At 41.2% G+C, this 23,841-nt stretch overlaps 1 protein-coding gene across 2 annotated transcripts; it reads left to right on the top strand.

Moving 5' to 3' along the window:
* The first annotated feature begins 373 nt into the window (after positions 1-373).
* On the top strand, positions 374-19,227 carry NRSN1 (neurensin 1). Of its 2 annotated transcripts, XM_019752452.3 has the most exons (4): positions 374-549; positions 2,385-2,459; positions 7,705-7,902; positions 17,578-19,227. In XM_019752452.3, exons 3-4 carry the CDS (start codon positions 7,714-7,716, stop codon positions 17,974-17,976), a joined length of 588 nt encoding a protein of 195 aa, XP_019608011.1. In that variant the 5' UTR covers positions 374-549; positions 2,385-2,459; positions 7,705-7,713; the 3' UTR covers positions 17,977-19,227. The 2 variants fall into 2 exon arrangements, with proteins under 2 accessions (XP_019608011.1, XP_088647475.1); XM_088791349.1 differs by lacking the exons at positions 374-549; positions 2,385-2,459 and having other exon boundaries at positions 7,675-7,902.
* Positions 19,228-23,841: the final 4,614 nt, after the last annotated feature.

The raw sequence follows: 23,841 nt of genomic DNA, 5'->3' as shown, positions 1-23,841 counted from the left end.
AAAAACAGGGGCCAGAGAAGTCTCTACACATCCTAAAAGGAGTGGTGGTGGAAGAAGCAGACTTCAGGTGCATCTGCCTTCTCTATTCATTAAAAAAAAAAATAAGTGTATTGAGCCTGCTGTGGCCAGACATTGTGCTGGGCGGGAGAAGAAAACAGTGGACAAGGCAGGCAAGGTTCCCGTCCCGTGGAGGAGCTTCCACAGGGCACAGACAGGGACGAGCCACCCCCCAAGGAAGTACAGGCCCGAGTTGCAAGCCGGAAGGAGGCTCGCGCGCCTGGTCGCTCGGGGCCCCGCCCACTCGCCGCTCGGGCCTCGCCCACTCACCGCCCGCCCGCGCAGCGCCGATCCCGCCCCTTTGGAGGCAGCCGCGGCGACTGCGCGGGCCTCAGATGCGCGGGCACGCGGGGCGCCCAGCTGTCAATCACACGCAGGCTAAGCTTGGTGCGGCGGGAGCCGCGGCGGCGGCGGCGGAGATGGGACCCCAGCGAGAGATCTGCGGCTAGCTGGCTGCACTTGCTCCACGGGTCAGGGGATCGGAGGGGGCAGGTAAAGACATGCAAAGACCGGGATGCGGTGTTCTATGCTAGGTTTGTCTCCAGTTCTCCCTCTCCTCCCTTTTTCTTTCCTCTTTCTTCATGCACAAATATTCGTTCTCTCTCTCTCTCTCTCTCTCTCTCTCTCTCTCTCTCTCTCTCTCTCTCTCTCTCTCTCTCTCTCTCTCTCTCTCTCTCCCTCTCTCTCATGTTTATTATCTCTACAAAAATCATGATATTAAAATCCGTGGACACTTACAAATTAGGAGTAGCCAACACCATGCTTTGGCGATTTGTGGTTTGTGTTATGTAAGAATTTGGGAGGTATACAGGGACAACTTAAGAGTTTATTTTCTGTGAGACAAGAAAAGTTGTATATTAGGTAAGAGTGAAATATATGTACTTGGAGTTTGCAAAGCTGGTTTGATTTGTTTTCTAGGCTGAATTTAACCCCCACGTGCCTTCCCCATTCCTTTGCCAGGTCTAAAAATATTTGTATGTTTTGATATTATCTCAGGACCACTTCTGTGCTTAGAAAGGGGCGTTGGGTGGAGGTAAGACCAAGGCTGATTACCTCAAAGAAAACTGAGCTGGAGTTAAACAGTTGTTTGCTTAATTGGTTCCTGGCTCTGGAGCAGAAATGTTTTCAGCACCTTGGAAAGCTCCAAGGGCTCCAAGCCAGCCTTTGGTGAAGAGCAAGTGTGGAGTCAATTCCTACAGAGAAAATGGGGGAAGGCGACAGATAAAAAGAAGCGAGGTTGAATTGAGAGAGACACACAGCTGAGAGAGAGAGAGAGAGAGAGAGAGAGAGAGAGAGAGAGAGAGAGAGAGAGAGAGAGAGAGAGAGAGAGAGAGAGAGAACGGGAGGGGAAGGGAGGGGGAGGGGAAGAAAGGGAAGAGGAGGGGAGAGGAGAGGAGAGGAGAAAGATGACAGTGGCTTGTTTTCTTTTGCTTATCCAGATCCAGGATACCACAAAATAAAATTTTGATGCAAAGAAAAAAAATGAATCTTGGAGAAGGTTTAGTTATGGTTCATATAGACAGAACCTGCAAAATACTGAAAACAGTTTGTCAGTTCTCAACTAGGCTTACTCATCTCAAGTCTTTGAGGTTCTCCTGCAAATGGATGGGGAACTGTTCATTATCAGAAAGAATTCTTAAAGACCTCTTGAAAAATATGTCCTCAGTTATTATTTTGTTTCACATGACTAGAATAATGTAGGAAACCAGTAACTCTATAGCTGGCAATGACTTTTAAATTAAATCTTGCCTGGGCACCTGGTTTTCTTAGGCAGATGGAAAATAAAATGATCATGATAGGAAGAAAATGGATATAGGAGTGAAAATCAACCAAATAAGTAAATCATCCAAAGAGCCTTAATAAGTCTAAAAGGCATGTAAGTAGATAGATCGGAAAATGCAATGGCTATAAGATTCATTTATTTTATAATATAATGGAACAGGCGCCAAATAGTTCAATTCTGGAGTATCGAGGAAGCAAGTGATCATTTCACTTAGAATTTGTAAAATAAAATGATATCATTGACTGCATGAGATATAAGTATATCAAAATAAGAATAGCATTTGTATAGAATGTTATAGTTTACAGAGTCCTTATCATTTATGTTGTCTCATTTACTCTATAAACTATCAAGAGAGCCCAGTAGAAAGTTACAAAATGTTATACCTTTGTGTGGAAAAAAAAAGCTATCTCTACTCTTGAACAAGAAGTCCTTTGTCAATGTTTTTGTCAACATTAAAATGATTCTGTATAACTTATGAGAATGGCTTATGAAATTGAGGTTTTTGTCTGGATAACATTCTGCAGACATTTTTTTTCTTAAATAGGATTGAAGAATGTGCCGTTAAAAAGAAAGGTCAAAGAGTAAATAAAACAAAAAGAGGAAGAGTAGGACTTCAAAGGTAAGACTTAAACCTTGTCCCATGTAGATTTATAAACACTTTGTGATGCATGTAGATAAAGAAGAGATTTAAAAAGAATATGGGTTCTTCTTTTTATTTTGGTTTTGGACTTTATTGTATACCTTACTTGAAAATACATCTTGAAAAAGTAAATTAATAAGATAATTGCATATCATTACCCCTCTTTTAAAATTTATATGGTGGCTGCATATCCACTGACTTAGAGGGTATAAAAAAAGCACATACTACAGAGCCACAATCTCTACCTCTATTCTAGGAAAATAAAGTATCTCTCAAATGATCCATTGATAGAAATACATTTTCAACTTTTAAGGTCATGCTCACATAATTTCAGAATGCCTGATTTAAAAGTGAAAAAGCTGTTAACAGGCTTTCATGCCTTCCTGCATCCACTGTGAATCTGAGTCTTTTACGTGAATTGGCCTTTTGGTTTGGTGTTAGATAAATGGTCTGAATCATCTATGTGCCTATACCTTGCAGCACTGGCCCTGTGGAAGAGTGGCTCTAATGGGAACTTCACTCTCATTATCTCAGAATGATTTTATGGGAGAGAAAAGCAACATGAAAATTGAATGATATTTCAAATAGAATAAATAAAACAGGGCCTGTGCCGGGCTTCACAACTGACTCACACAGAGCCATGGGAAAACACTCATCTTTTTGTGTCTCAATTTCCTGCCTCTCTTTGCTGAAGGAGATCATGAAGACAAATATATAAAGTCTCTGGTGTTCTTAGAATTTCATGTGGCATAAAGACTTATTTCTGTTTTCATGGCTATGGACATTTTTTCAAGTAAAATAAAAAGTAACTGCACATATGAGACAAATTTGAATTTCCAACAAATTGATACTTTCATGTATTGGCACACATAGAGATCATAGTAACACATGTATGGGTTTGTTTGCCAACCAGGAATTGTTCAAAGGATTCTCAACATTTGTGCTCCCTCCTGCCACAAATACCTCATTTTGGTGCCCATTTTGTTGTATTTATTGCTTCATGAGTGTTTCTCCTTCTAATCCAAGAGTCCATTGAGAGCAGACTATGCCCCACTCATCTTTGTAACCATCACCTCACATAATCTGGCACAGAATTAGTGCTTTAAAAAACATTGAACGAACAGAGGAATGAAAAATGAAGGACCACTCAGCCTATCACCCATTCCAACCCATGTAGAACTCTGTACTAAGAAATTTCAAAGTGCTTGAGATCAACATGGTAAACAGACAGAAAAAGCCCTGCCTTCATGAAGCTTACAGTCTATCATGTATATGGTCTATCAGACCATAAACAAACAAACCACATAATAGAGTATCAGGTAATAATAAGTGCTGTGAAGAGAAACAAATCTGGACAAGGGGATAGAGAGTGATAGAGCGCTGACATTTCATGTACTGATTGCAGAAAGCCTTTTGGAAGGGTTTGGAAGGGGAGTTAAGGTATGATTTTCTCCTATGGGTTTCTGGGATATGATAGTTGTGCCATGTTGCTGAGAACTCAATACCCATTTAATGTATAATTGTCCTTGCAATTGAGATAGATATCATAGACAGATTATATATATAAAAAAAAAGAAAACCATGGATGGATCCTCACTTATCATCACCTAGAATGTCCTTCAGGGAGAACACAAACAATTGCCTCTTCATAGATGACCAAACAACCAGACATTAATGTTGCTTGTGTTCCATCATGCTGGCCATGCTGTCAGTGAGGACACAACATACTCCACTAGAGTGTTCTATAAAATGACTATTCACAAGACTCATTTAAATATAAGATTGGAAAATATATTCCCTCCCCCAGTGCCCCGCTCATGCACTTCCTAGGATGTTAAGGTTTTCTCTAAAAATTGGAGCCCTCTAGGATCTGTCACGTACAACAATTATAGATTTAACATTACTATTTTTGCTGCTGTTGCTACTATAGCTATTGAAATACGACTATCAGAATTCTCATGAAACCTTGCTCATTAAGCAAGTGCTGAGCCACGCTAAAAAGCTTTTGACATATCTTCTGTTTCTTTGCAACCCTAGTTTATTGTATAATAATTACCCAGCTTTTACAGTGACTTCATTAGAAGATTCCAAGTTACTGTAATATTGTCTATATTGTGACAAAAGGTTACTGGATTCTCTATGAGGAATGTAGCTCTGTTGAGATTTTGTAGGTATAAATTCTCACTCTAATATGTTATATTTTAAAATTCATGATCCTGTAAAGTGTTAATTCTCCTCTAGGAGTGAATCCCAACAAGTTATATGTTTGGGAAGATGTATGAATCCCTAAGACCCTCAGGGATTACTGTTTTAGGCAATATTCATGATACTGAAGTTAACTTATTAAACAAATAAACAACACATTATCATTCATTCTACTTAATACCAACTAATTAAGCTAGTTAATAGCTTATATGCTCTTTTAAACTGAAGCTTCATACATACCATAATAAAGCAGAATTTGGGACAATGACAATCAATCAATGAGGGTGTGGGAGGAGGTGGGAAATCATTAAACCTAGTTGTTTATCCAACAAAAATAATTGACTCATTCTGTAGATTCATGGCCAAAGACTCCTGGAAAACTCCATCAGGAAGGAAGTAGAGGCTGTCTGGTCCAACCATCTTAGGTATTTTAAGGGTGATGATACCAGAGCCCAGACACGTTAGTGAGCTTGCCTGAGCTGCCATGACCAGTAAGTTGCAGATGAAGATCTAGGGTTGGATCCCAGTGTGCTTAGCACCGTGCAGGCCATATTCTTGTGCTTAGAGGGGAAAATAAGGCTCATTTGGATTCCTTTTCTGGAATGTATCTGGCATCACTAAAAATCCATTCTGACTTAGAGTACAGCCTTCCATCACTCAGCCTCAACAACATTTGTTTTTGACACTTTCTATCTCTCTTAGGATGTTACCCATGTTGTGTTTAACAAAGTTAGACTACTGAGTCTCGCGCTATAAAGCAGAAACAGTTAATCCGATGTGCCGGAAACAAGCTGTGCAGGGAATGACTACAGTATGTCACATGGTCCTGCTCTGTATGAAAGTTCAATCTGAGAAAGAATGACTTCAGCATCTAAAAATATAACTCTTACTGTTGCTATGAGGGAGTTTTGTTTGTTCCTATCATATATATTTTTGTCCTTTGTTTATGTTAAGTTCTCTGATGCTTTGTAGGAAATATGAAAAAAATATATTTGGATGAGTCGGTTCTGATTATCCAAGTATATGATTCAGTCCATGTGTTAATTGTCATGTTTCATCTGCTCCCTGACTCATGGTATAACCTTTAGCAGATGATTTTTCTATGCCTCAGTTTCTTCAATGACAAAGCAGAATTAGTAATAATAATCCTATCTCCCTTTGACTGAAATTTTATTAGAATGTCTTAAAAAGAAAGCACCTTTAAAATTATGCATTACTAGTAATAGGCCCTTATTAATCATCTTCATTGTATAAGCAGTAAATAAAAGGTACTAAGTAGGTCATACTAGAATTCAAAATATGAAAACTCGTATGAATACTAGGTTAACAAAAGTATTTGATGCATTAGGCTTTGCTCCGCTAATCTGCCAAAGTACATTCTAAACTCTTGACTTTTTTAATGAAATGATATCCTTCCAAAATGTTTATAAGTTAAAAAAACAAAAGCCTCCCCTGCTCTCTCCTCCTGGGTGATATCTTTAGATGGTGGCTATACCTGAAACAGAAAGATGTTTCAGGGAGGTAGGCTAAATGTAATATTACTAAATGTAATATTAACCAATATTTTAAAAGATGAGGTTATTGGTAACCATCTGTAGCACCTGATTGCATCATGTGTCTAAGATCAAGGCCATATTTTCCTGAATCTGACTACATTTTCTCACGCAAACCCATTTGTGCCCAAGGGCGCACATTTACAAGATATTCTTATAGGTTCACTTTGTGGCCATGGGACAGGAAAATGCTAATTCTCCCTGGCTTGAACTTGGGTGGTAGTCCCATGATTCTATCTAACCAAACCAAATGTCCACACAGGGGCACTTGCTAGAAATGTAGATTATTTTTTTTTCTTGTAGATAAACATAACTACTTAGTTTCCTGATAAGTAATTGGAAATATTTAATGTCTTCTGTTAGCCTGGATGATAGCACAAACTCTGAGAAAACCTGATTCAAAGGGAAAATACCCTTCTATGTTCTTCCTTGCTTTGTTATTTTGAGACTGTGTCCACACAGGGGAAACCATCTAGAGGATAACTATAACATCTAAGTAAGCATTTAGCACCTCCGGCTTCATGCTAATCTGCTTATATGGCAATCAGAAAACAAAGGAGCAGAGAGTAACTGAGAATTCCCTTACTCATCAAAATTGCTGTCTCTCAGTAAATCCTCTTTTAAACCATGAATTAATAACCAAATGCCTGTCTCTAAGGGTATTGAGTAGGTCAAATCAAGAAAAATGCAGAGTCCCAAACAACTCACCTGGAATATAGTTTCATTTAACCACTCTCTGAGTTCTTATTTATACCAGACACTTCGTGGAAAATAATACAAGGCAGGGTCTACTCCCTACACTTTAGCATCCCACATGGACAGATGTATCCACAGACAATTACTGAAATATCAGGTGTTACAGTTAGTGATTTGTAAATTATTGGCCAAGCCATTAGTGATTAATAAAGCGTGAAGCGTAAGTTGCTCAGCAGGTTTTTAATAAAGTGTCTGTACAACTTGACAATTAGTTAAAATGTTAGTGCAAGATACATGAGATCCAAAGGCAGAATTTCAAACTACTAAAGGTAACACCATGTCTTTTCCACAAGGGAACATGGTTAAGCAGCTGAGAGGACTGTCTAAGACAAATTCCATCTGTATAGAGTGACTGCCTGCCTAATATCTAAGTGTAAATACTACTGGATTCTGAGAGATTGAAGACTTCTCATCAAGATAATGAAAATCTCGTCTTCTTTATTGCCATTTCTTATGTGCTTCATGGTTAAATTTTTGCATACTTTAAGTGAACTGTGCTGTTATGTCTTATTTCATGTATGAAGAAACAGGTCTAGTCATTGAGTATTTAGTCATGTTTTGTATTAACCTTATAAGAAAGACAGGTCTTAAAAAGTGTCTTATAAGAAAAGAGCATGCATGACTCAGCCTGCTTCTCACCTTTAATGTGCCTTTAATGATTCTGAGGCCAGCGTGCGTGAGGGTGATGCACGTGGATGTTGTCATTCCAGCTGGGAAGGATGAGTTCTTGTAGCAACGTCTGTGGGTCCAAGCAGGCACAGGCTGCTGGCGAGGGCGGCTACCAGCGCTATGGAGTCCGGTCCTACCTGCACCAGTTTTATGAGGACTGTGCCACCTCGATCTGGGAGAATGAGGATGATTTCCAGATCCAGAGATCACCTAACAGGTGGAGCTCAGTATTCTGGAAGGTAAGTCAAGAGCGTGTTTTTAACTCAGGAAATGGAACAGGTGTTGGATATGGTGAGTACTGTAGCTGCAGAGCACCGGGGAGGTTTGGAACTCTGTGTGTGTGTCACTCCTAGGGATGCTAAGTGCAGTTTTCCTCCCTTAGGAAAGGAGACTATAAACCATGGGCTGAAGAAAGCCTCTAAGCACAGCATCATTGTTGATTTGCAGGTTAAACAGCAATAAGTATAATTGCCATTATTATTATTTTTGCTACTGTTAGTCATGTGCCACTAAATTCACCAACTGTGAAGCCATCCGTGGACCAAACATTATATGCTTTCAGCCTCCCTCAGAGGCTTGCTAAATATTACTTGACAAATTACAACCATGATTAAAAGGAAATAATTAGGAGAGTTAATGCTGAGACATAATACAGTGGTCAGCAAGTCAGCTCTAGCTCTGCTAGCTATGTCATCAAGAAGCTGTCTGAGCTTCAACTTTCTCAAATGAAGGAGCCTCATTAGACTATGTATTCAGTCAACCAACACAGTGAGCACCTATTCTGTGCCAAGAAGTTTCAAAGTGCTGGAGATGAGAGTGGCAAACAGGAGAAGAAAAAGTCTTTGCCCTCATGGAATTTATAATCTATCATGGGAAACAGACTATAAACAAATAAAAACATATAATAGAATGTCAGGTAGTGACAAGTGCAACGAAGAGAAATAAAACAGGATAAGAGGAGCGGGAGTGATGGGGGACTGGTATTTACACATGCTGATTATTGAAAGCCTTTCAGAAGAGATGACATTTGAGCACATACCAGGATAAGCGGAGGAAGCAGACCATTAAATTATCTGGCTGAAGGTCATGCGAGGCTGGAAAAGCAGCAAGTCTAAAAGCTCTGAAATGGGAACAAGTTCAGTGTGTTTGAAAAATAACGAGATACAGTCTGATTGGAGTGGAATGAGAGGGAGAAAGGAAAGGCGATGGATTCACAAAAATAATGGCACAGATAAATTATGTAGAGCCCTGTACATGATAGCGAGGACTTTGGCTCTTACCTTGAGAGACATGAGAAGCCACAGGGACATTTTATGCAAAGGAGTGATACGATCTGACTAATATTTTAATGGGATAATTCTGGCTGCTGTACAGAAAGTAGGTGATAGAAGGACAAGTGTAGAAGCAGCTAGATTATTCAGGAGGCTGTTAAAGTACCCTGGTAAGAGATGATGGTGTCTTATATCAAAGTCATGGTAGTGGAGATGGTGAGAAGTAGTCAGATGTAGCATAAAATTTGAAGACCAAGCGCTCAGGACACGCTGATGAATCCGATGTGAGACAAAGATGTGAGACAAGTCTTGTAGCCCAAGCTATTTAGTGAATCATGTTATCATTCACTGGGATGGAGAATATGAGGAGAGCAGTGGGATGGGTGGGGAACCAAGGGTTTGATTCTGGCCATGTTATATTGATGATGCCTATTAGACATGCAAGTGGAGAACTCTAGTGGCAATTTACATACACTAATTTACAGTGCATGGATGGGGAGTCGTTAGCATGTAGAATGCATATAAGGCACCAGACTAGATGGGAATCACCTAGGAAGAGAGTAGGGGCATAGAAGAGGGCATTGAGACATTCTAACATTTAGAAATCAAGAAAAGGCTGAGGATTCAGGAAGAGATGCTGAGACAATACAGCCTTGGATGATATCTCAGGTCCTATACTGCTCTAACATTCTGTGCCTCAGGGATTTCCAATCATCCTGACTTTCTCCCAAAAGATCTCAGAATTTTAAACATTGATATTGATATTGCAATTTATTGGCAAGGCTGTAACAAGAGACAATGTCACATAATGATTATTAGCATGGACTCTGTGTCCTCAGACTGCATGGTTTAAATCTCACCTCTTCCATTTAATAGCTTTGCAACTTTGGGCAAGTAATTGACCTTAATGGGATTCTTACAGTGATACACATAGTACTGATCATATAAAGTTGTGAGAATTAAATAAGATAATATTTGCAAAGAGCTTAGAACAATGTCCAGTATGCACTCAATAAGCATTCAATGTAGAAGTTACTATTACCAGATGCCATATGGGACACTGAGTTCTGAAGTGAAAATAAAACTGGAAATTTAGTTAATAAATAAAGTATTGGGTAACATAGTTGTTACCATAGATTACCCAAGACCTTTGTTAATTCAAAACCTTAACTAGTGTCACATGCTCTGTTTTAGAATTGATCAAGCCATCATCCTTGCCCTGTAGCAGTGTCACCTCTGGTGAATCCTTACTGGCCTGGATCAACGCAATACATAGCCATGCTTGGCACATCTTGTATTTACCCACATAAGTGGGTGGTTGCTTCAGTGTGTGTCAAAAAGCAAATATTTGCTTGACAGTTCTGTTGTGCCAAGAGCCTAAAATGCCACTGACATACAGAATACTGTCAGCATTCGTGTGGATCCAAAGCAGTGGTGGGTTATGAGATTTGCGATGCTGTCAATCCATCAAACAATATATAGGTATGGATTTAAACTAAAGAACTCACAGTAAATTACCAACCCCAGAATTCAGATTTCAATATTTTCTCCTTTTTATTTTACACAAACAAGAAAGTATTTGTTCCTGTTGTGTTGGACCTACTTCGGAGAAAGAAAAAAAGAACAGGCAAAAGTCCATGGCCTCGTAGAGATTATGTCCCAGCAAAATCCAAATCCTAGACTCAAATCCTAATCACTAAACACTGGCCGTTCGGAACCCTACAGTCAACCTGAGTAACCTAAGTATCACTGTTTCATCACCTCCATCTCCTCAGCAGTGGGCAGCATGGACGGGCTTAATGAGAATGGAGACTGGTATCAAATGGGCCTGAGTTAGAATATTTGCTCTGTCCCGTGGATCTACATAGCATCTATCTCACCGTGCTAGTCTCACTTTCTACAGACATTTATATGTCCACTATGCACAAGGCCATGTGGTAGGCTCTAGGATTCAACTGTGAATAAGATGCTATTCTTCACCTGGGAATAAGATACAGCCTTGACTTGGAGGAGTTCACAAGTAGGGAAGGTAGACATGTACGTAGATGATCACAACCCAACATGACCAACACTCCCAAGTCATATTATTTACTGGGAGCACAGGGTTGGGGGAGGGGAGGACCTGATGCAGCCTGGGGAGGAAATAGCTCCACAGAAGAGATCACGTGTGAACAAGCAGCAACATGGCACCCAATAGAAAGAAAGCACTGCAAAAACTGAGCCGTGAGAGAAGACAGCATGTTCCGGAGGCCGCAAATAGTTCAGTAGGGCTGGGGTACAAGTTCAGAAGTTGAAGGAGAGGGGTCAAGAGATGAATGTTGGACTGCATACAAGAGCTGGATCATGGAAGACTTTTAAAAGCCGTGAAACAAATTTCTCTAGAAGCTTCCAGTTTGAGTACAGTGAGGGGGCAAAGTCATAATAAGCCTAGGCTTTCTTGGGGAGGTTATCTCATAATTAGGTGTACACACTCATGCGCACGTGCACACACACACATAGAATATTGCACACATTCTCTGGGCCTCACATGTTCTGCATTATGGCATGGTTGCCTCAGCCACTACTTTATCCCAGTGCCTGCGACTGCTGCCATATGCAAAACTCTATGTGACATGGTCCCACCTACACACTGCCACCCTCTGCTGCTGCCTAAGGTGGAATGTTTCTTTCTTATCTTTGCACTAGACCTTGACTAAGGCTGTTGCCACTTGATTGTGCAGCAAACAGCCTAAGTATGGCAGGTATGAACTAATGGGAGAAGTCTTCTCACTCCCAATCACTCTTTCCTCACCTCAGCATTATTCTCCTTTTCACCTTTTCCTCAACCCGTATAAGAAACCACTCAAAGGGTGTCCAACAGCCATGTTCAGGGATAAGCCAGATGGCCTCCTCCACAGCCTTTACTCAAAGAAAAAGTGCTTCTCGTCCCTCTCTTTTCTCTCAAGACCTTCCTTCTCTCCATCCTGATCGCTCCAGCTTCCCCTGAGCTAAGTCCGAATTTAAACTTCCATCTGAGACTTGTCTTTAAAGTTTTGCTGGATAGTAAGGAGCTGGTTTTACAGTAAAAATGAGAAGAGCTATGGAAGCCTCTTAAGAGAAACCATGTGGCATTCATTCTGTTTTTAAACGTTTTCTCAGATGGTACTTGAAAGATGGATAAAGCAGGATGAGAGTAGCAGTGGAGACCATCAGAATGCTATTGCGATGATATAAGAGTCGCTGCACCATTAGAGTAGATGTAGGGATGGAGAGTAGAGACGAAATTCAAGGGAGCTTTACCAGGTAGAATCAATAATATTTAATTATCTATTGACTGTGAATGTGAGGAAAGACTCAGTGAATGGGTGGCAGGAACACAGAAAAGTTGGGAAGGAAGGAAGTACATTTTTTAATATTTTTGGTTTCCCGAGTCTTGGGGACGTTTTTGTGTAGATCCTCTTATTGGCTCTCAGAAATATGAGGCTAGAACCTAGGAGAATGATTTAGGCTGGCGTTGGAGATTTGGAAATCATCGGTATATGGGTGGGGTTTGAAATTGCAGCCACAGGTTAAATGCTAGAGAGGACATATTGAACAAAAGATGTGAGTCAAGGGTCGAACCCTGGAGAACACCAATAACTTAAGAACAGTGTCCGGCAAAGTGGGCTGAGAGTGGGTTATTAAAGCGGTAGATGTGGAAAGTGAAGAGAGTTGTGTCAGTGGTAACAATGAGTGATGGTTTTCAGGAAGCATGAAGGGCTGCAGAACATTCAAACGAGATCAAAAGAGAAAAGTCATATTTGATGTGACAATTAGGAGATCGTTAGTAACTTCAGAGAGAGCAATTTCAGTGAAGCCGTGGAGGACCAAGCTTGGCTATCAAGGTTAGGAAGGAGTTGAAGCAGTGGCTGGAGAGGAACACGGGGATCTGGGATACATTTTGCAGGAGGAAGCAACTGAATGCTAGAGGGACAGAGCCTCTGTAAGGTAGAAGAGCTAATGTGGGATAATGGGTATCACTACCCAGGTGAAGGGCAACTGTGAGGACTGTAGGAGGTAAAGCATGTGGAAGGACCTAGATCAGACCCCGGCATAGGCCATGACTTTGTAAAGCTCAGTATCTTTACAAGCAGGTCAGGCAAGAAGGTCAGGAGAGATGAGCTAGAATCTGTCATCACTGCTGGCAAACGACACCCCTCCTAGCTCAGATCCTGCTGAGGAGCGGTCAGCAACAGCCCTCAGGGCTAATGAAGAAGAAAAGCCAGGCTTCACTCCTGATGTGCTTCCCCTGAGTTACCTCTAACCCAGACGGCTCCTTTCAGAGTTAGCTGCAGCCAGCACTCCCCGCCAGACGCTGTTCTTCCCTGCCACTCTAGTTCTTGCTTCCAACAGTCATTACTGCCTCGTCTGTGCCAGAACAGCTGCGTTGCTACTGCTGCCAGTTCTGCTTATTGGAATAAACTGCGTTTTCAGAAATCATCAGCTCATGGAGATACAATAAAAGGGATGTTGGTCAAAATAACAGCCGTCTCTGTCTTGTCGCCCCCAGCAGCAGAATTTCTGGAATCCAAATTCTCTTTATCCAGCCCTCCTCTCCAGCAGCAGGGACTGGGTTTTCACACACCTTCCCTGCAGTCAAGAGAGTCATGAGAAATCACAGCTCAGAAACTGTCTTTGCTGCTGTCTTTTAGCTTTGTTACTGTCTGGGGCAGTCTCTCTCTCTCTCTCTCTCTCTCTCTCTCTCTCTCTCTCTCTCTCTCTCTCTGTTGATCTAATCACCCCACAGCCTCAGGCTGTTCTGGTATACCTGGGGGAGGCCTCTTGCCCAGCAGCATTTCAATTCTTCTGCATGGCCCTGCACAGGGCTGCTTTGGTCTCTTAGATCCTTAAAATACCTCTGTGTTGCATTGTTTTAAGTCTATTTAATAGAAAGCCCCCTTTTAGACCTAGGACCACTTCAACTTAGAGCTGTGACCAGAGACAGTTGTTATGATATTGTATAGCATCACCACCAAAGTTCGTTTATTCTTTCCGGTATTCCAACATGGTACCGGGATTAAGTTTATGCATCCCAACATCCCTCCTCACCTCCATTATATGCTTAGGAAGTTAAGAGGCAGGGAGGTTTTGATCCTATCATTGCTCCTTCGCACCTACTAGCCCAAGCTCTCCCTGGCATGTTTTAACAGATCTGGAGTCCCTCTCTGGCCACACCTCTTGGAGATCCGCATTAGCTTTGCTCTGATGACTCCTTCAGAATCTTTGGAGTTAGCTCTTCATCACCTTGTGGTCCCCTCCATAGATGGCAGGCATCTCTCTGCTACTCCAATATAACAAGGAAAAGGGAGGAGGCTCAAGGAGGCCAGCCACTTTCAAGTTCTTAAAGTGAGCAGAAGTTCTGCCATCTGCAAGTCATGGTTTGCCTTTTAGCTTCTGAGTGATATTCCAAGAGTGGATTTTAATCTATAAAGCACTGCTGAGCTGAGGAGCAGGCTGTTCTGAGAATCAATCACCTGGCTCCATATTCAGCAGTCTGGTGGTTTAGGTTAGTCAGTCAGGAATATTTATGAAGCACAATAAGAGCTGTGGAGAGACAAGACAGAAATAGAAGATGCATAACATGGGCCTCAGTTGCTCTTAAGAACCTCATAAACTAAGATGGATACATTTTCGCTGGCCTCAATTTTTGAGAATGAGTGCCAATTCTTGAGGAGGGACGTAATTTAGTGACATATGAAGCTTGTCCCCATGGATGTTTAAGTTAATTTTGTTTGTGCATTCAGAATTTTCCAATGTGAGTCACTATTTTAAAGTTATTTTTAAAAAATAGTCTTTGGAGGTGAATTTATTCACCACCATTTTTAGAAAAATGTAGAAAGCCATTCAAACTGTTGTATTTTATAAACCAACTTTTCTTGTATTACTAATATCTTCTGTAGAATAGTTTCTATTTTTTTCAGAAGACATTATATTGACTCTGTTTTTCAGTTTTCTTTTTACAATATTACATAATGGAATTTTGTCCATTTATGGTAACAAAAACTCTGTTGCAATAAAAAAAATAGCAGGTAGTATACGAAATAGTAATTGGTGAAGTAACATGGGAAAATAAAAGAGGCGGGGCAGCACTTAGAAGTCTTGCACTGGGTTGGAGCCAAGTCAAGCCACCTGCTACTATGGGACCTGCAACTATGCTTCTTCAATCCTAAAAACTTCAGTTTCTTACAGGTGAAATGGGAATAAAAATACCTACCTCTCATAAGATGCTGGTGAGGATAAAGTGAAATATACACCTAGCAATATGCTTAGCTCACAATAGATGCTGTCAACAAAAGGTCACTGTTACCAATCCAATGCCATCAGGAGTCTCCAATCTGGGGTACAGTAAAAGGAGAAACTATATTCAAGTAAAACAGTTTGCAAGCCTGGGAAACACAACCTCCAGAAGAAACAGAAAGTGCATTCCCCTGAAACAAAGGGGAGGCTGGCTTATATAGGGAAAGATCCCACCCTGGTCCCTGATTGGCCCATTTTTCTGCAATCCAAATTTGCACAGTTTGATTGGCTCAAATAGCACAGTATGATTAGCTGGCACCACTCTGATTGGTCAGTAAAGATGCAAATGAGGATGCAGTTGCACAGCTCTGATTGTGCAGCGGTCAGGTCTCAGCCCATTGGTCAAAATATAATTCCAGGAACTTCTTTGTAACGGTCAGCACACACTGTGCAGAAGCATAGTGTAAGACGCTGACAGCTCAACCTGTGGCTTTCTCCAGAAATGCAGCGTGCATGAGAGGCCTCACCAATGGCTTAGAGACTCTGGTTATAAATTTGAGCTCAATTAACCACAAGGAGTCCTTCTTGGCAGCTATATCCCTTTTCAAGGTCCACAATGCTCAATATACTCGTTCCCCTTTCCCCCCTTTGTTAAGGTGATGGATTTGCAATGTTTTCCTTCTGTTATCCAAACCTCTTTATTAGTGTATTACCCTAGAATGTAATACATAAATAAGTTAAACATACTTTAAATGTTCCAGATTAAATGGTATTATGCATTTTGTCATTTTCCCAACCTTGTTATTCTAACTAAAAGTAATTAGAAACAGGAGGAAATGAAAAATGTGTTTAAAAAATAAATAACTATGCTTGCTGTTCTTTGTTCCAAGTGCTGAGCGTTATGTTGTAATTCGGATGCCAATATAGCCTAATTTTATGAGAGGTACATTTCCCAGTAATAACAGCTACTTGTTACAATGTATTACTTAGCCAGGCACAGGAGTAAGTACTTTCATGCATGTCTCATTTAGTCCTCAAAACAACAGTATGAGGTAGGTACTATTACCATTTATCATTTTAGAGATGGGAAATTAACAAGAGAATCATTTAAGTGACTTTCTAGTTGGCCATGCTAGACTCCAAGCCTGAATCTGTTAACTCCACACCTCTGAGCTTAAACCACTAAATGGTATGTTACATTCCATCTTCAGTGTGCTACATTTTATTAGAACTTGAGCTGATGCAATGTAATCTCGATCTGCTATTCCTAACAGTTCTCATCTGCACAAGTAAAGCCCAAATAGTTTCATGTTAGAGGAGAAAGCACTAGCCGTGGGTGAGATCTGTGGCTTCTCACCCTCCTCTGCAACTTGCTAGCTGTCCATTCTGGGCCAGTGACCTACCCTCTGTGAGGCTACATTTCCTCACCTGTAAACTGGCGGTTATGATTCCTTCCGCCCTTACTTGAGAAAAGGGTGAGTAGTTATACAGACTGTCAATGTCCACCAGCCAAAACCACCGGTACATACCGATATATTGGGCGAGTTGTGTTATTACGCATCATAGTGAGAGAGATGATCCCATAGGGTATTTCAGTAAGGGGGTATGAGAAAGGACATATTATAGGCTTTGGTTGGGTGGTTTGGGGGCGGGTCTAAGGGAACAGGAGATCACTGCATTGTCAGGGACAATTCTATGATTTGATTTCTTAATGAATCTTGTCTATATGGAGAGCAGCCTAGAGCCAGACTAAAGCAGTAATTGGTAAAGAAACAGCAGTCATTCATATAAGTGTGGGGGGGGGGGGTAGGGAGGGGTGTGAGGGGAAGTGTTGTGTATTTTGTGGCTTGCACAATGACCTTGTTTTTGTCTGTGCTTAGAGAAAACGATGAAGTAGTCGCACTTCATCACAGGCACAGAATGAGCTTGTCTGATGTTATGTTCTGTGAGATTGATTTGTGCTGACAGGAAAACAACATGGCCTCGCTGTGAGCTCCAGGCGGCTTCTAACAACAGCTATGCCTAGCGGATAGAGTCAGGCCAGCTCCTGGATATCAGGGCTGCTTTTCTCTTTCCCAAGACCTAATGAGACAATGTAAGCAAAGGGGGGCTTTGTCAACTGCAAAGCATTGTACAAACTGAAAGCTCAAAGGAAAAAAAAAAAAATCAAGACAGCACTGCAATTTCTGGCTGGCATTAAAATCAGAAAGGTCTTCCTCCTGCCTTCTTTTTAAACCAGAAAATCGTGTAGGCATATAAATTAGGGGTGACTAGGAAAATGCACTTCCCTTCAAAAAAAAACAAACCAAGACAAGTCCTGCCCTGGGAAGCTCAGGCATAGCGGAAGCACCGTGCTTATCTGTCTTGTTTCACTGTGTCTTTCTCTAGGTCGGACTCATCTCTGGCACAGTCTTTGTGATTCTTGGACTGACGGTTCTGGCAGTGGGCTTCCTTGTGCCCCCCAAAATTGAAGCTTTTGGTGAAGCTGATTTCGTGGTGGTCGACACGCATGCCGTTCAGTTTAATGGAGCCCTTGACATGTACAAGCTGGCAGGAGCCGTGCTCTTCTGCATTGGGGGCACATCCATGGCAGGGTGCCTGCTGATGTCGGTGTTTGCAAAAAGTTACTCCAAAGAAGAAAAATTCCTGCAGCAAAAGTTTAAAGAGCGAATTGCAGACACCAAGGCGCACTCCCAGCCCATTACAAAAGCTCCGGGCCCAGGGGAAACAAAGATACCAGTCACCTTGTCCAGGGTTCAAAATGTGCAGCCTATCTCGGCAACCTGAACCAGCCCCACGCCACCACCAGTTCCCCCCTCTCTGATTTACTCACAGGGTTACAACAGAGCAAGCCAGCTTTTGAAGTGACAGAGATTTGGTGTTGATTTGCACTGGCCTGTGCTCAACCATGGGCAGCACGGGCGTGAGCTCACACTCGCTCAGCTCAGTGGCTCTGGTGAAAGTGGATGCCATGTGTCCAGCTGTGCACGGGCTCCCAGCTGCTTAGAGGGTGTTTCTGTGTGCCCACCAGAGGTCCTGTCACACTCCCCTCTCATAGATTGTGACTTAGTGTCATTTTCCGTGTTTTTGGAAAACGCTGAAACAGTTTAGACCAGCCTAACAATCGCTAATGTGGCCCATTTTATTTTCTAATATTGGTTTTTCTCATCTCCCCTGTGTGGTGCTGCCTTCCATTCCTGTCTCACTAAGTATAAGATATTGTCATAGGTATTCTTAGAAAAATGAAGTTCCCTGACTTTGAACCAAACATTAGTCCTTCAACTATATCTTAACATGAGGTTCTTGAGATTGGATACAAATTTATCAGAGTTCTCCATACATCTTTTTTTTCTTTAGTTTTTTTCTCTTAAAAAGCTAAAATTGCCAACTGTAGAATCTTGGGAAAGTTAATGTTGGGAGCATTTATTTACACAATGTCCAAAACAACTGACTTAGAAGCCAAGAAATTGGAGTTCCTACTATTAACTAGCTATGTGACCTTAGGGAAATCATTTAATCTCCCAAGCCTCAGTTTCCCCATCTGTATAATGGGAATCCCGGAGTGTGATATCTGAGATTCCTTTTTTATCATGTGTCACCATGTCTCCCCCCTCCCAAGGATGTTTATGATGTTCTTTGGCCCTCACCACAGTGGGACTCTTTCAGACCTGGACTCTTGGAGAGTCGGCCAGTCAGCAGCCTCTGTCCACCTACCCTTAAATATCCAACCCCAGCAGTTTATATGATGCTGCCATATTTTTATAAAGACTAAAGTAAGCCATTGTCAAATAAGAAACTCCTGAGTAGATATTAACCTTAAAAAGGGTTTTCTTTCTCCAAGAAGACCTCTTATTCTCCAGCAAGATGTTTGTCTCATACCTTTGCAATTTTATTTAATCTGTGGATTTCAGTGGACTGAGGAAAATGGAGGATGTGACCTTGGTATTCTCTCAGACTTTGTGCACCTTTGTATTCTTTTTTTTTTTTTTCTCCTCCCTTCACTGGATAAATAAAATACATGAACGAGTGGAACCTGAATTGCATTGTCATTCCCTCAGTGTGGCTCTTTTCTCCCCAACATGTAATTTTCCATTCTGAGGCTGAATGAACTCTGATGTTTCCCTGGCTAAATGGAGGAATAAATGAAGCAATTAGTGCTCTCTGTGCACACTGTTTATTTTGCCCAGTCCAGCATAAAACACAGGGCAAATCAGCCCCCTCAACAAGGATCATTGGCCAGATTGGGGAGAAATAGTTCCAGTTTCCTCGGGAACTCTACCTGCTCGTGGAAATACCATTGTAATTCTATTCTTTGAAGCCATCTACAAGCCCCCAAGTATCTGTTCAAGGCAACAGCATTTGAAGCTTCCCATGCTTGCTTCTGTGCTGTAGACCAATGGATCTCTGAGGAGGAGACCTGACTTTTAAAAGCCTCCAGAACAAAAATTAATGGCTGTGGGGCATGGGAGTTTTTAGGTACAGGCGTGATAGCAGCCACGAAAAAGCGGCTCTATTCCTCAGACAAAGGCCGCAAACAAGCCAAGATGGATAAAGTAGGAGCTGGGTCAGAGTGATTCAACCTGCCTTGTGTTTCCTGTCCTGCCCAAGCTTTGTGGAGGTGGGAATTTATAAGGAACAAGGATTGGGGGCTCTTGTAAGGAAGCAGAGGAAGAAGCTGAAAGGTATTAGGAAATACACCTTGACCTTTGGAAAGAGCACAGGCCTTCTGTAATCAGAGGGCAAGGAGCAGTAGACTGAAGATTTTTTAAAGCAATTTTCAGGCCCAGTTGGGGAGACACCAATGGTACGGCAAAGCAGAGGGTGTCAGGGCTTGGCCTCAGCCTGTTTGCTGACACTGAGCCAATCCTTCAGCACTGAAATTTCTAAAGCAAAGTGAAACCACATGCCTATAGATGGGGAGAGAGGTGGGAGAGAAGGTGCTGAGGCTGCAATGGAGAAACTGAGAAATGAGTTCTGGCCTGGGGACCATATGAGCAGAGGCATGTGGGTGGAAACCTTGGATGATTTGGGCCCACCCCAGGCAAAAGACCCCCACACCCCCACGTCATGTCAGCACTGATCAGCCACCTCCATCTGCTTGAGCACTTCCAGTGGTTGGACCCCTCCTGCCTCAGAAGCAGACCACATCTTATGTGGCTCTACATGGTTAGAAAGCTTACCATTATGTCTTTCCAAAGTCTGCCTAACCCTTCAGCACACTGGACCAAGACCTAGAAGTCAAAGTTACCCACAAGTCTAACCCCTCTTACAAAAGACCACCTAACCCACCCCTGCTATGAAGTTTTTCACTCAATCACTTTAAATCCTGTCATCTCCCTGACTGTCTTCTTCAGGGAACATTTCCACATATTCTCAAAATTCCTAATTGTCCCTGTCACCTATTAAATGGGGTCCGTAGAAGTTTTAAAATGTATTTAGGTTATTAGATTCCCTAACTTCATGAATTGCCTTACATGTGAAATGCATAGGCACCCAGCACCTCAAGCTAGAACACTGATAACGAGAGATGTGTACGCAGCCCCTCTGTGCATGTCCCTGGCCTCCTGTGACCTGTGCAGCTCCTACCCAGCTTTATTCTGTCATGTGTCCTGGAACCTGCATTCTAGCCACACTTAGTCATTCTCCTCTCTAAATGTGCCTGCATTTCAAGCCACTGTGCCTGCTGTGCTCACAAAGCTTATTTTCCCAGCAATAACCATCTGCCCATTCTCTGGCTATCAAACGCTTCATTCAAGGCCATATCAAGAAATAACAGCAATAACGATGAGCTGATTTGTATCCAATGTGCTACTGATGCATTTTACGTATAGTAATAAATTTAATCCTCACAAAAATTCGAAGAGGTCAGGGCTATTATATGCCCATTTCACAGGGAAGGAAACAGGCAAAGAGGTAACTTGTCCAAGGAGAATCAGTAAATGACAGAGTTGGGATTCAAATCTGAGTAACCTGGCTCCAGAGGCAGCAGCTGCACTTTCATCCAATACACTCTTTTGCCTCTGGAAATGTCACCTTCTTTCTGCAGTTCTCTCACCCACTCACTCTCTCCCTCTCCATCTCCTGGTTCAGACTTAATGTCTCTTTCTCAACTGCCAGCATTTTGTACAAACACATTCTGTTGCACTTATCTCTCTTTATTATAGTGATTTGTTTATACATCTGTTTCTTCCATTAGAAGCTAGACTATTAGTTGCTTGGGTACAAGGAGTATGACTTAATGAGTCGTGAACCCTCAAAAGCAAACACATAAAAGCTGTTTGCCACTATTATATGGTCATTTAAAACAATTATTGTATTTTTACCTCGAGCCAGGCATTGTGTGTCCACTACAGAAAACAAAAAGGTGCATATTAGGGACACTAAAGTTGTTGCATATCTGACATACGTGCGTGGACTAAGAATGAGAGTATGGCTATGGCTGCCCCCAAGCAAAACTCTCCTCAATCTACCATTCGGGTTGTGGGGAGTCCAGCCGAATGGTGATCTTGCCATTAGTCCATGTAAAAGCAAAATCCTCCAGCCAATAAGCTGAGCCATAATGCTACTGGTCCTCATTCCTGAAGAGACTGATGGAAGATCTAGACCCATCTAGTCAGGAGCAGAGTGAATTGTTTCCAGCAGACCTGAATAAGTAACCTGATCCTTAACCCTTAAATAGGAAAGTACAACCAGAATCATCAGATATCTGAGGAAAACCAGCACCTTGAAAGAGAATCTATATTGGGAATAAGAGACTCCATGGGAAACATAAGTATTTCAGGTATCACAGGAGAATGCTTTAAAAAATCTAATTAGTCTTCAAGAAAAACTGCATCAATAAGATAAAAATAGAATACTATGAAAAGGAATATCAAATAGTTTAAAAACAACAATTTCACAAGAGAGTAAGTTGAAGGCATTTCCCAAAAAGTAAAATAGCCCCAATAAAAATAACAATATGAGACAAAATTCAAAGAGAGTCAAAGAGAAAAAGATAACAGAAAACAAACAGAAAAAATTATAAATAAAATAATAGAAGAAAATTTCTCAAGGCTATAGAATACAGAAATTTTCATATTGAGAGTGCCTGCTAAATATTCAGCAATGTGAATGGTTAAAAAAAAAAAAATCAGACACATTCTTGTGAAATTTTAGAACCAAAAGATAAAAAGGATCCAAGAAGCTTCCAGAAAGAACCACCAACATCTACAAAGCACTAAAAATCTGAGTGAGAAAAGAGAAAGGCTGCGATTTCATGTAACTAATGATAAGGTAACTTTTAGTCTACAGAAAACACATATGCTTTTATCAAAAAGAAAAAAGGAAAGCAATAGAAACCCAGAAAGAAAATTTAAAATAAACTGCAAAAGGAAATTGTGGTCCAAATATTAAGCACAACTGTGGATTCATGGGGGATAATAGACTGAGAGTAAGAAAAAAAGAAGCCATTTGAAATTTCACCTTGCTACTAGGCACATTCTATTCCTAAGAGAACAGGAGCTGGCATGTTGAACTCACAGAGAGAGAACTGAACTCTGCTGCCTCAGTAGCTCCGCAATGAAAAACATTTTACAAAGTCAAAGGAAAGTATTTGTTTTCTACTTTCAAAATCAAACTATAGACAAAATAATAGACTAAATTATGATTATGAAACAGACTGCATTTGTGACAAATTTGATGATATTAAAATAAAGGTAGAGCTTGAAAATTTTTGAAAGCAAAAGGGAAAAGACAAGAGGAGATCATGGTAAGAATACAAATATTATTGTCTTATTTAGTGAGGAGTCAAGAGTAATGGGGTGGCCAAATGGCTCAGTTGGTTAGAGCATGAGCTCTTAACAACAAGGTTGCCGGTTCGATTCCCACATGGGATGGTGGGCTGCGCCCCCTGCAACTAAGATTGAAAACGGCCACTGGACTTGGAGCTGAGCTGCGCGCTCCACAACTAGATTGAAGGACAACGACTGATGGGTCCTGGAAAAACACACTGTTCCCCATATTCCCCAATAAAATTTTTTTTTAAAAAAGTAATTTAAAAAAAATAAATAAATATCTCATGTTTATGGAAATAAATAATTGCCTAGGTTTATTATTTGCAGTTATAAAGATAACCCAATGAAAGAACTCAAAATTAAACATAACAAATGTTGGAAAGAAGAGAGGGAATAAAAAGAGATGTAGAGAAAATAAATTAAACCCTATCTTTCATGGTAGGAAACCAGTCATTGTTGTCTCAGTTAATAAATCAAGAAATAATAAATAACTATATTATTCAGAGTTATGGGAAAAGCCACTGGAAGAGTTTCAAACAGGAAATATTATAAGAGGTTGACTCTGGGGGGACGGGGAAAGGAAGCGGGGGAAAGCAGGGCTGTTTTCACTCACATAGTCACCGCCAGGACAGATACAGTGTCTGACCTATGGCCTTTATATAGACTTGAAGCAAATCACTGCTGTATTAGATACTATTAAATTTTTTTTTTAAATCATCAAGGGATTCTGTTTACACAAAGGGATTTATCCTAGATTAAGGCTCTGGGAAGGCCTCCCTGAGGACATATTTAATCTGTGTCTTGAAATTTGAATAGAAGTTAACCAGGTGATCCTGGCCAGGGGAATTTGTTCCTTTTGCAGGAGGGGGACAGTGGACTA

This window comes from Rhinolophus sinicus, chromosome 14 (assembly GCF_057876585.1).
Source record: "Rhinolophus sinicus isolate RSI-liver-muscle chromosome 14, RSI-T2T, whole genome shotgun sequence".
In the NCBI taxonomy this organism is placed as follows: domain Eukaryota; kingdom Metazoa; phylum Chordata; class Mammalia; order Chiroptera; family Rhinolophidae; genus Rhinolophus; species Rhinolophus sinicus.
The sequence above is the reverse complement of the archived record's forward strand: the minus strand, read 5'-3'. Positions and strand labels throughout refer to the sequence as shown.